Source organism: Sus scrofa, chromosome 14, assembly GCF_000003025.6.
Source record: "Sus scrofa isolate TJ Tabasco breed Duroc chromosome 14, Sscrofa11.1, whole genome shotgun sequence".
NCBI classification, from domain to species: domain Eukaryota; kingdom Metazoa; phylum Chordata; class Mammalia; order Artiodactyla; family Suidae; genus Sus; species Sus scrofa.
Window position 1 is genome coordinate 50,322,025 of NC_010456.5, and position 13,174 is coordinate 50,335,198.

General features: G+C 57.8%; 1 protein-coding gene across 1 annotated transcript; it reads left to right on the forward strand.

The window, feature by feature from the left end:
- On the forward strand, nt 1,013–9,087 carry LOC100153093 (RIMS-binding protein 3A). Its single transcript, XM_001926953.5, has one exon. The coding sequence runs from the start codon at nt 2,905–2,907 to the stop codon at nt 7,756–7,758; it is 4,854 nt and encodes a 1,617-aa protein (XP_001926988.2). The 5' UTR covers nt 1,013–2,904; the 3' UTR covers nt 7,759–9,087.

A 13,174-nucleotide genomic window follows, 5' to 3' on the forward strand; every position in this document is an offset into this window, starting at 1 on the left:
TGGTCACAGCATTAGGGACTGGATGCAAATGACTAGGTACCAAATGTCCATCCACATCTCCCAGAAGCCACTTGATGCCAGGGCAGGAAGGGCAGGGAGAGCCAGATTTAAGTAGGGCTCCTACAGCTGTGTGTGTGTGTGTGTGTGTGTGTGTGTGTGTGTGTGTGTACATGCACACATGTTCCACAGCTTAGGATTCCAACAACATCTCTGTTGAGGACTGAGCCTCACCCCCCGCCCAGCCTGATGCCTCTGCCTGAGGCCCCATTGGGCAGCCTGGGGCCTGGGGTCCTAGCCCTTGCTTCTAGGTGGTACCTGAATGTGGGCAGTAAGCAGGCCAGGTGAGCAGTAAGCAGGTCTGCACCCTTCAGGCCCTGCCTGCCTGGCCCTGGGTTCCCATCTCTCCTTTCTCAGAAGGGACTTTCACTTACCCCTCCTTGAGCCCCCTGTGGGCAGGGACCCAAACGTGTATCAGATACATCCCTGGTCCAAAAGGAGAAGCATTAGTTGGTGCGATCAGGGCAGCAGAGGCCTGGGTTGCCCAATCCTGGCCTGGAGAGTCAGGGAAGGCTTCCTGAAGGAGGAGAAAGAACTGCTAAGCAGAGGCCAAAGGATAAGACAAGGTTAATATAAGTGAGTGGACAAAACCACTAACTAGCCTGATCACCTGGAGTCAAACTCTTAATCCATAGGAGTTTAAAACTTCTCATCTGTAAAATGGGTGGTTTAAACCAGAGTTCTTATTGTGGCGCAGCAGAAATTAATCCAACTAGGAACCATGAGGTTGCAGGTTCAACCCCTAGCCTTGCTCAGTGGGTTGGGGATCTGACATTGCCATGAGTGATGGTATAGTTCGCAGAAACAGCTCGGATCTTGCATTACTGTGGCTGTGGCATAGGCTGGCAGCTGTAGTTCCAATTAGACCCCTAGCCCATGAACCTCCATATGCTGTATGTGCAGCCCTAAAGTAAATAAATAAATAAATAAATAAATAAATAAATAAATAAAGGCAAGCATTAGCACTGAGCATAGCACATAGTAGTTCCACAGTGGGCAGTGTTATTTCTGTTTCAGGCCATTTGGCATCCCAGACAGGGGAGAATGACACATGCAAAGGCCCAGAGGCCTTTGAACCAGGGGGCTCTTCAGACTCCTGGAAGAAGCTTGTAAAGGTCCAGGCCGAGCCTGAATGGGGGAGATAGGAACTTACACAGACCTCAGTGCAGCTCCTACCATATACCCAGCCTGTGGCTGACAGTGTCTCTCCAACCCTGGGAGTCTGTTTCTACCAACATACTCCCTTGTGCAGAGGCTGGGACAGGTGAAGGAACCAGCAGTGATCCCTCAGCCAAAAAGTGGCAGAGCATCCATAGTGAGTTTCAGGGGGCTGAGAGTACCTGCCTTCAGCATGGCAGCCCTGCCTGGCCCCAGCCAAACTTCTGCCTTGCAGACCTCAGTTTCCCTAGCTGTGAAAGAGGGACTAGGATGAAAATTAGAGAGCTGCCAGGGAGCCTTGCTCTGTCTGGGCACTGTGAACTCTCACCTCCTTGAAACCTTATAAACAGAGGAAATGAATGCTCCAAGAAGTCAGGGAACCCTGAGAGGTCACGAAGCACAGGAGGGAGCTGCATTATTAGCCCATCTTACAGATGAGAACATGGGAGCAACTGAAAAAGCTAAGGACTAGTTGACTCTGAAGACCCACCAGCTTTAACTACCTGACACACTGCCCTTTAGAGAACCATGGAAAGCTCTCTGGCCTTGCTGTCTCCAGGGAGGTGGTGTGGGGAGCCAGCGAGCCAATCATTTACTTTTTGGAAACACAGGCAGACCTGGGCACTTCTGAGCCAGACCAAAGGGCAGGCCGGGCCCTCATGGCAGCCCCATCCTCTCATCTCCCACCCTGCCTCTCCAACCCTGCCTCCGGATTTCACTTGACTCTCCTGCAACATGTTAAATGTGAGGCTCCACACTGGGTAAAAGACTGGGAGGGGGGCCCTCCCAGCTGTGACCCTGAGATTGGTTAGATGGCATCAGGAGGCAGAGTTATGCAGGCCTGAATCCACATTCAGCTACTTCTGGGCCACGTGACTGTGGGGAGGTCCGTATCTCCCTGAGCAACCCTGCAGGGTGATTGTAAAAACTAACCAAGAAACCGCAGGCCAGGCTTATGGTCCTGAACAAGCCCTTCTTCTCCCCTGTCTCCCCTGGCACCATGCCCAGCCCCTGGGCTGCAGACTTCCCTGTAAATTTGGAATAGGAGTTTTAAACAAATAATGCATGCAAGTCCTTGGAAAGGGTCTTTGGAAGGGTAGGTGCAGTGGGGATGCAGGAGCCAGATGCTCCCCCCTCCCCTGCAGGTGAGCCCAGGGCTCACACCCAAGTTTGGGCATATCCTGTGGTGATTCCTAGCCGCCAGACCACCTGAATCCACAGCAGTGCCAGGTGGGGTGTGCTCACACCCCACTGGTGATCTTGACACATACACCAAGCCCCCTTCTCCAAGCTCAAAGAAGCAGCTCAGACTTCCCATGAGTTCAGGGCCTGAAAGGGATCGATACAGTCCCTGGAAGAGGGCTGGGGTGAGACATTAGGGACTTGGTGGTAGGACCAGGGAGAAGCCTGGGGCCAGAGGGAGTCCTGGGCATTCCAGGAAGGGCATAGGCAGTGTCGAGCCCAGTGTCAGGAGCCCAGCCCCGACATAGGCAGCCGGGAGTGGAGCGCAGGCTAGTGCACCCACCGCAGGTCGTAGGGAACGCACCCAGAGACAGGAGGGGCGCGAGGAGACCCAGCCAGGCACCGGAAGGGGCGCGTGCGGCGGTTGGCCGCGGCCAGGTCGGCTGCCGTTGGCGAGAGGCGGCCTGGGCCAGGAGAGGTCAGACGTTTGGCCCGGCCGCGGCCACCATGACCAAGGACTCGCCCAGCCCTTCGGGCAGCGGCCACGCGACACCCAAGAAGCTGGCTACTCCGGGCCCGGCGGCGGCGGCACTGGAGGAGCAGAGGCGGGAGCTGGAGAAGCTTCGGGCTGAGCTGGAAGCTGAGCGGGCGCGCGGGCGGGCGGATCGGCGGCGCTTCGCAGCCGAAGCGCGCCAGCTGAAGGAGGCGGCCGAGCGGGAGCGGCAGCAGCTGGTTGACCACCTGCGCTCCAAGTGGGAGGCACAGCGTGGCCGGGAGCTGCGGCAGCTGCAGGAGGAGGTGCTGCGGGAGCGCGAGGCCGAGATCCGGCAGCTGTTGCGCTGGAAGGAGGCCGAGATGCGGCAGCTGCAGCAGCTGCTGCATCGCGAGCGCGACGGCGTGGTGCGCCAGGCTCGGGAGCTACAGCGCCAGCTGGCCGAGGAGCTGGTGAACCGCGGCTACTGCAGCCGAGTGGGGGCGCCCGAAGTCGCCGCCGCGCAGTGCCGCTGTCGCCTCCAGGATGTGCTGGCCCAGCTCCGCTGGGAAACTGACGGCGAGCAGGCCTCGCGCATCCGCCACCTGCAGGCGGCGCTCGACGTGGAGCGCCAGCTCTTCCTCAAGTATATCCTGGAGCACTTCCGCGGGCACCCCGCCTTGTCCGGCGCCGCCGACCCTCCGGTCGTGCCTTCTTCTGAAGAGCCGTCCCACGAGACCACCGCAAAGTCCCCACATCAACTCGGATCCCTTGATGGCGGGAACGCCGGCGCCCGCGCGCGCTCCCGCTCCCTCGACCGAGTGCCCGCTGCGTGCTCCAAGTCCCCAGACAGCCTGCTCCCCGCGCGCGCCAGCTCCCTCGATTCCTTGGCCCGAGCGCATTCCTGCTCACTCGGCAGCACCCTGAGTCGCCCCAAGACCCCCGAAGCCTCCTCGCCAGACACCTTCATCCCAGGATCCCCAGGCCCCCCGCCGCCGCCACCACCGTCGGAGCACAGAAGACCTGGCGACATGCGAGAAGGGGAAGAGTCGGGGAGTAAGCCGTGCGAAGCCCCGAGCCCCTTGCCGCAGGGCGAGGACTACCGCGAGCTGGTGAAGCGGAACTCGGAGCTGTCCGAAGCGTTGCAGGTTCTGGCGCGCCACTGCTCTGTCCTGCTCGAAGAGAACCTACAGGTGAGGCGCGCGGGCTTCCCCGACGAGGCAAGAGAGAAGGTGAAGCGGCTCAAGGTGAAGCACGCCGAGCTGGCCAGCCTTGCGCGACGCCTGGAGGACCGTGCACGCAAGCTGCAGGAGACCAATCTGCGGGCTGTGAGCGCGCCCGTGCCCGGCGAGAGCCTCGCTGGCCTGGAGCTGTGCCAGGCCTTCGCCCGCCAGCGCTCGCGGGACTTGTCGGAGCAGGCGAGCGCGCTGCTGGCCAAGGACAAGCAGATCGAAGAGCTGCGGCAGGAGTGCCACCTGCTGCAGGCGCGCGCTGCTTCAGGCCTTGGTAGCGCCCCGCTCCCCGGAGGGGGCGCCGCCTGCGCCGAATGGCTTAGCTTCAGCGACTTGGACCGGCTGCAGCGCGAATCCCAGCGGGAAGTGTTGCGTCTGCAGAGGCAGTTGACGCTGCAGCAGGCCACCAGCAGCGGCCGAGCGGAGGCGGGCGGCCAGAGCGCGCCCTGCGAGGAGGCGCGGCGCCAAGTGCAGGCGCTGGAGCTCGAGCTGGACGCGCGGCGGCGAGAGTGCGAGGAGCTGGGCGCGCAGGCGGCGGAGGCACGGCAAGGCCGCGAAGATGCCGAGGCTCAGCTGCAGGCGGCGCTACACGAGGGCGCCTGGCTGGCCAAGGAGAACGCTCGGCTGCAGGCCCAGGCTGACTGGACGCGGAAAGTGGTGGCCGAGGACAGCGAAGTGCACGGGCAGGTGGGCCGCACGTGGCAGGAGCTTGAGAATGGCGGCTTGCTGGCGGGGCAGCTGCTGCAGCAGACGGCTCAAGGGCAGGACAGGCAGCAGCAGCTGCAGGACGACCTGCAGAAGGCCCTGTGTGATCTCCAGGCTGCCCCAGAGGAGATGAGGACCCTGCAATGTCAGCCTGCTCACCCTCCCCAGGAACCCCGGAAGGCCCCCCAAGCCACAGAGCCTCCAGGGAGAAATAGTAGGGGCACCAAGTTGCAGTCAGGGCCTGAAGACCAAACATGGTCACCACCTGGCAGAGACAAACAGGAGAAGGAAGACTTTCTGCTAGAGAAGCCTGTTGCCCCCCAGGAACCAGCCAGAGACCCCCAAGAGCCAGACAGAGAACCAGGCAGCCGAGCTCGGGACTCCAGGCCCCCGGCAAAGAAAACCAGCTCCACATCCAACTCCTCCTCTGAGGTGGAGTCCATGTGGGCCACTGTGCCATCTTGCCCTACTCTGGACACAGCCAGAGAGGTGGAGGATCTGGAGCCTGATAGTGTGTCCTCAACCCAGGAAGTGGGGGACTCAGAGGCCCCCGCCACCTCCAAGCTCAGAATCTTCCTAGCTCGGTATAGCTACAATCCATTCGAGGGGCCCAACGAGCACCCAGAAAGTGAGCTGCCCCTGACAGCTGGGGAGTATGTGTTTATCTTCGGGGACATGGACGAGGATGGCTTCTATGAAGGGGAACTTGAAGACGGCCGGTGGGGGCTGGTGCCATCCAACCTGGTGGAGCAGATTCCAGACCCAGACATCCTGGGCTGCCTGCCCCCTGCATTCCCTGACCTTGGCCCCACTCGACTCCTGCCTGGGCAGGGCAAAGCTTTGAAGGAAGACACTGGGAAAGCTGGGAAAGCCCAGGGGGCAGTGGACAGGGTGCCAGGCCATATGGCGAGGCTGGGCTCCAAGACAGAATTGGCAAGAGAGGGCTCAGGTACCAAGACTGGTGATGGCTGGCTGGGCCCTCAGCGGAGTGCAGATGAGTGGGGCTTCTCCAAACCTCTTCTGGGGGCCAGAAGGGTCTTTTGTGTGCCCCCCATGCAACTTCGCCTGCAGAGCGTTGCAGCCACATGGGCCGAGATCACCTGGGTTGGCAGCAACCACTCCCACATGGTGTACCTCAATGACCTGGAGAGTGCCCTGACCCCAGCAGGGGTAAGCTGCTATACCTTCCACCACCTGCATCCTGGCACGAGGTACCAGGCACAGGTGGAGGTGTACCTGCCACAGGAATCATTGCAGGGGCACTGGGAAACCATGTCCTCCACCATCACCTTCAACACCCCCTTGGCAGGACCCCCTGACCCTCCTCTGGATGTGCTGGTGGAGCACCACACCTCACCGGGCCTCCTGGTGGTCAGCTGGCTTCCTGTCACCATCGACTCAGTCGGGTCCTCCAATGGAGTCCAAGTCACTGGCTATGCTGTGTATGCTGATGGGCTCAAGGTGGCAGAGGTCACCGATGCCACTGCTGGGAGCACCCTGATCGAATGCTCCCAGCTCCAGCTGCCCCTGATGTGCCAGAAGGTCTCGGTGCGAACCATGTCGCTCTATGGTGAGTCCCTAGACTCGGTGCCAGCTGAAATTCCTCATAGCTGCTTCCCCTGTGACCGCCTGCCAAAGATGTCTCCCTTTAGCTACACCTGCAGGGACCCTTCCACCTGTGCAGTGACCTTCACCCTCTGCCCTCAGAGACTGGTACTGTCTCCCCTGAGTGCCAAGGCTAATCCCTATGCCCCTGGAAATTGTGGGGAGCCGCAGGTCAAGTCTCTAGTAGCCTTCCCTGAAGAACCCCAAAAGAGGCGGTCCCCGATGCCCATGCTGAATTCAGAAGGAGAATGTCCATGTGCAGGGCTGGGCAGCCAAGCCCAGGGGCCTGCAGATGCCCAGGGGCTCTGCAGAAAGGATCTGCTCTTTCAGAAGGGTCCCCGGAACCATGGGCCACCTCTGCCTAGGGGCCAGGAGTGGAGAGAAGAGAGCCACTACCAGCGGCACATGGGCATCAAACAAAGCCCCTCTGCAGGAGTCATCCAGCTGTCCCCTGAGGGTGGACCGGGAAAAGAGCCATTTCAGGAGAAGGCTGCCCTTGATAAGATCCCCAAACAAATGCAAAATGCCCCTCTCCCACTGGGCACCAGCCAACAATCCGTGCCTGACATCTATGACATTCTGCGGGAGGAGGCAGGGTGCTTCGGTCTGTGGGGCTCAGAAGGGCAAGAACAGAGGAAGGTGCCGAGGAGGCAGAGCAGGCGAGGTCTGGCTCTGGGGGGCAAGAGAGAGCGGTGGCCCCAGGAGCCCAGCTCGTCACTGTGTCCTGCTCTGTCCAGCAAGGTCGTCAGGATGTCCAGGGGCAGCGCCCCACCTCTGGGGACCAGGGCAGACCCGACCAACATCTTTGTGGCCCTCTCTGATTACGACCCTCTGGGGATGTCTGCCTCCCCTGAGGCTGCAGAGGAGGAGCTGGCCTTGAGGAAAGGGCAGCTGCTGAGAGTGTGGTGTTCTCAGGACCCCCACGGCTTCTATCGCAGTGAGCATGACAAGCAGGTGGGCAACATCCCTGGGCACCTGGCGGCTGAGGTGGAGGCAGACATAGATTGCACTGGAACAAGGTGGCATCTGCTGGGGCAAGGACACCCGCCCTCTGGGGCCTACCTTCGTGACTTGGGGGGGCTCCCCAGCCCCCAGCACTCCTCCCCCAGGTCCCAGGAGAGGCCCTCACTGTGGACTCCGAAGACCATGTTAGCGGCTCTGGACTATGACCCCAGGGATGGGCCAGCAGGGGGCTCAGTGAAGGGCATGCTGTCACTGAGGGCAGGGGACGTGGTCACTGTCTACGGGCCTGTGGATGACAAGGGATTCTATTACGGGGAGTCAGGTGGCCACAGGGGCCTGATCCCAGCCCACCTGTTGGATGACATGTGCTTCCCCAGAGAGTGAGCGCCACTCCCTGCCAGGGTGGTGGCACCCCCGCCACCTGAGCCCCGCGGAACAGGGAACACCAACCCACCACCAGCACCCTCCTCATTTCCATGAGCAACGCCTGCTCCACATGCTGCTGTGCAGACCTGGCGACAGTACCCATCCTCCCTGGCCTCCCTGGCTTCCCCAGCGGCAGGGCATGAGTCTGTCCTGAGCTGTGTCCAAAAAGAAGCAGAGCAGATAGCCCCCAGAGTGTGACACAGACTGGTAACTGCAGCAGGTATTTGGAGAAGTGCTTTTTCTTGTGCTCCTAATGCGTCTTCGTTAGGAGTTTATCTTTATTCACCTGTTGCCTTGTATGAAAGTCTCAAGAAAAGCCTGCCTCAAAAAAAAAAAAAAAAAAAAAAAAAAAAGCAACCAGAATGTTAGTTTTTATCTCATGTTCAACTCCTCATTAAAATGTTCAGAAAAAAGAGAATATTTTAGAAGTGAAAGCACAACCAGGGACCAAGCCCGCCTCTCCTCCCTTTCTCTGTCCAAGGGTCTCCAAGGGCTTCAGGCATGTTTTCCTGGTAGTGGGGAGGTTCCCTTTAGAGGGGCTCAGCTCAGTATCTGCTGGTAGGGCTGCAGAGGCTCCAGCAAACAGCCAGAGATGAGAAGCAGAACCCCAAAGACCTGGCCCCGCCAGCCTCTACTGTGGGTGTCCCTATAGCAGGCTGTGCCCCTGGGGTCAGCCCTTTCCAGACTGGGTTCCCTGCTCTGCGTTAGGCATTAATGGCCCCCTTTCCCCAGTGCCTGTCCTTGAGGGGCCTCCATGGAAGGGCATGTCCACAGTCACCCCATTTACAGAAGAGCAGTTGAGGCTCAGAGGGCCCCTTGGCTATGGAGCTGAGCCTTTGGGGGGCTCCCCAGAGGGTGTAGACCAAGGGTGGTCTCTGTTCTTCTCTGCTTCTATCTGATGCCTCATGTCTCCTCTGGTGTCAGAGGAAGGGCACCACCTTCCCTGGGGACAGGAGGAACCTACCAGAAGCATCCTGGCTAGAAGGATTGGAGCCAGGGCACGTTCTCTCTGGAGGAGGCTGGGAGGGGTAGGCCCGTGGGATGCCGACACCTGACACATGTACCAGCAGGGGGGCAGTGTAATCACCATTTGGGAGCTGAGACTTCAGGCCTGTCCACTGAACTCTATGATCACCTGTCACACACCCATCGCGTCTTACAGTGAGAAGGCCAACTCAGAGGCTGCTTGGCTGGCTTGGGGAGGCAATCCAGATCATCTCACAATTTCTTTTCTTTTTTTTGGCCACACCTGGGATCAGACCTGGACTGCAGCAGAGCCACAGCCTTGGCAATGCCAAGGTCCTTAACCTGCTGAGCCACCAGGGAACTCTTTGTCCCATCAGTCTTTTTTTTTTTTTTTTTTTTTTTGTCTTTGTCTGTTTAGGGCTGTACCCGAGGCATATGGAAGTTCCCAGGCTAGGGGTCGAATCGGAGCTGCAGCTGCCAGCCTAAGCCACAGCCACAGCAATGCGGGACCTTAACCCACTGAGCAAGGCCAGGGATCAAAAATGCGTCCTCATGGATACTAGTTGAGTTTGTTTCCGCTGAGCCACAATGGGAACAACCTCCTTCCCTGATCATCGACCAAGATCATTTGCCTTTTTCCAGAAGCTGCAGAGTAGTTAATATCCTGGCCATGAAGTGGCACCCCCACCATCCACTCCAGCCCCCACCCTGCTTTATCTTTCTCCAGAGTGCTCATCCACACCTGGTATGTTCCTTGTGGTTCTTCTGTTATCTGAGCTCCACCCCTTACATTCTAGCCCAATGTAAGCCCCACAAAGGAAGGGACCTCTTTGGCTTGTTCATTGCCTGGCACATGGTAGGTCCTCAATAAATTTATGTGGCATGAAGGAGCAAGCAGTTTCTGACATCCTCTGTGTGTGGCCCCTGTTCAGGGCTCCAGGTTTTCACCCCAAGCACTGGGCCTCCCCATCCCCTGAAACAGAGTCAGACATGGACCCTGGGCAGCAGAGGAAGGCTCTAATTCTGACCATAGGCCCTGGAGTGGGTGAGGAGGGAGCATCCTAGGAAATGGGAACTGCAGAAACAAAGGCCCCACTCATGAAAATAAGTGATTGCTCATTTGGGGAAACTCAGTGAGCAGTGGCACAGGTTGCATTTGGGGGGGCGCGTAGGAATTGGGGACCGGGACACACCTGATGGCCAGGGCCTCCTCTCCTGGAAGGGTCTCAGAAACAGTCCCCCAGAGCTTTCTCATGCCGCCGCCGGGGGGCAGCCTGCATGCACGAGGGCTGCTCCCCAGGGACTGGGCGCTAGGCCCATGCCTCCTGCTCAGTCTCTGAGCCCCAGCTTCAGCACCAGCAGAAACAATCGCTTTGACCCTGCAGGCCTGGGATTCAGGCCCTGCTCAGCCCTGTTCTCCCCCACTGCTCTCCCCAGAGCAACTTGGGGAGCCCCCGCGTGCCCACAGGTACCCTGTGTGAGGCCCAGCGAGGTGGATGTCCAGCCACAGCAAAGCCTCCACCTGCAAATCCCAGTTCCCTGAGGCCACAGCTTACTAGGTCGGAACCTAGCCAGCCTGTGGACAGCTGGGAGGCCTCTCTGAGCCTCAGTTTCCTCATCTGTGGCAGGGCTGGGGGCAGGAGCTTTGATCTGAGCAGGTCATATGTACAGAGCACTTGTCCCAGGAATTTCCATTGTGGTTCAGTAGGTTAGGAACCTGAATAGTATCCACAAGGATGTGGGTTCAATCCCTGGCCTTGTTCAGTGGGTTATAGACCACCAGCTCCAGCTCTGATTCGACCCCTAGCCTGGGAATATCCATATGTCACAGATGCAGCCGTAAAAAGAAAAAGAAAAAAGCACTTGGCCAGATCAGGAACCAAAAGAAGACCATGAAAGCTGGTGAAGGCACAGGTAAGGGGGTCCATGGCAGGGCAGATGGTTCGGGGCCCAGCTTGCTTCCCCCAGGGACCCTGGGGACCTGAAGATTTTGAGCAGGGTATTACATTTAGAATGGATAAGCAATGGGGTCCTGCTGTATAGCACAGGGAGCTATGTCCAATCACTCATGATAGACCATGATGGAAAATCGTATGAGAAAAATAGTACGACTGGGTCAATTTACTGTACAGTAGAATTTGACAAACACTGTAAATCAACTAAATAATATAAAAATAAAATTAAGGCGTTCCCCTCATGGCTCAGTGATTAACGAATCCGACTAGGAACCATGAGGCTGCGGGTTCCATCCCTGGCCTTGTTCAATGGGTTAAGGATCCAGCATTGCCAATGAGCTGTGGTGTAGGTTGCAGACACAGCTCGGATCCTGAGTTGCTGTGGCTCTGGCTTAGGCCGGTGGCTACTGCTCCGATTTGACCCCTAGCCTGGGAAACTCCATATGCTGCGGGAGCGGCCGAAGAAATGGCAAAAAGACAAAAAAAAAAAAAAAAAAAAATTAAATATAGAAGGGAGGGGCTGATTATTTTTCTACAAAGTAATTTATGATTTTTAATTTTCTAATGTGCCTCGGATATGTGCCAAATGATGGAAAAGAAACAGTAAACTCTATGATTCTTAAACAAAAAAAAATTAAATAAATAAGATTTTAAGCGGGGGCAGGGGAGGCCATATAGGAGTCGCAAGGTAAGAAGCTGGAAAGGGGCAGATGCCTGCCCTGCCCCTTCCCAGAGACGACCTGGAGGCCCAAAGCTTGTCCAGGCCTGCCCAGGAAGGGACGGGGGATGGAAGCCCAGCTGGCCAGAGGGCAGAGGAAGCTGTGGGGTGGGCAACGGGCAGTGTCTAGAGAGTCTGGAGAGTTCTGGAGCAAGGGTCACTCCGCCTGTCCTGGCGCCGGCCACTTCTGCCTGGGGGCCTCCGGTCAGGTCTCAGCACCTCGCCAGCCCTCCCCCCGGTCATTTCTCATCAGAGACCTCTTCTTCTGCTCTGGCTCCCCATGCCGCCGGCTCAGTTACCCCCCTTGACCCACAAGGAGACAAGAGCCAGCCGCCACAGCGAACCAGCCTCAACATGGCCAGCCTTTTCCAAGGCTCATCTGCTGGGGGGACCCCCAGTCACCCCTCTCTGCCTCTCATTGATCTGCCCACCCATCTCACCCTCTGTCAATGCCCATTTTCAGAACATAATTTTTTGTGGGGTGTTTGGTGTTTCTTTGTTTGTTAGTTTTTGCTTGTTTTTTTTTTTTTTTTTTTTTTTTTCGCTTTTCAGGGCCGCACCTGAGGCTTATGAAGTTCCCAGGCTAGGGGCTTACAACACAGCCACAACAGCATGGGATCCAAGCCAAGTCTGTGACACACCATGGCTCACCGCAATGCTGGATCCTTAATCTGCTGTGTGAGGCCAGAGATTGAACCTGCATCTTCATGGATACTAGTTGGTTTTGTTACTGCTGAGCCACAGTGGGAACCCTCTCAGAACATAATGTTAACCGATACATTTCAGAGTCCTTATGTGACACCTGTGTTCATAAGAGCACAGCATGAAGTCACAGAGTGAAAAGCCCAGAGACACCTTCAAGGCCCATTTGAAGCTCATTCCACCTTTCTGTCACACCCTAACTCCCTGTCGCATCCCTTGGAGATCGGATTTGGAGGCTGGATGAGGCTTGCAGGAGGTCAGTCTTTCCAACTAAGGTAGAACCAGCTAGGCCCATTCAGGTCTTGTCAAATCTAGTGTCTCCAGATGGAGCTGGCTCCAGGATCCTGGGTACAGAGGGTTCCAGGAGCAGTGGTGACACCACTGACACTCCAGCCAGCCCACGGAGCCAGCCAGCCCGGCCAAGTGCCAGTGGCTGGTAGAGTCTGTCATGGGTCTGTCTGGGAGGGAATGCCCTTGGTTGGAGATTCCCCCTCTCTTGAAAGCCCACTGATACTTGGCTACAGGTGTGTGTGCCCATTGTGCCCTGAGCCCTCAGGGAAATTCCCTTCAGATCCTTCAATAACTGATCCTGGGCTGTACCCACCTGGCTGGACGTCCAGGACATTGACCTCATGGGCCACATCCCCTTGGTCAGGGTGCTTTGGTCAGAGGTGACCCCCTGGAGGATGGGCTTCTCCTGCTCAATTTCCTCTTTCTTAAAATTGGCCTGGCGGTGGCCCTACCACCTCAGCCAGTTCACTCCCAAGATGTCCTTCAGAGGCGCCCTCTATCATGTCATAGGACAGCCTTCCCGAGCCCACCCGCCCTCTCTGGATTCAGCCGCCCCTCCCAGGTGCCTGGACAGCCTCCAGGCATGGTCCTGGAGCCCTGGAATTACTCATTAACTCTGCTGCCTTCCCTATCATGCTGTCTTGCTCCTCCTTGCACCCTCCATGCAGGCATCCTGTGCTGGTGTGGAGCAGACATCAAACCGGACGCCGCCTCAAGAAAGGGTTGGCCTGGGGCTCCCGGT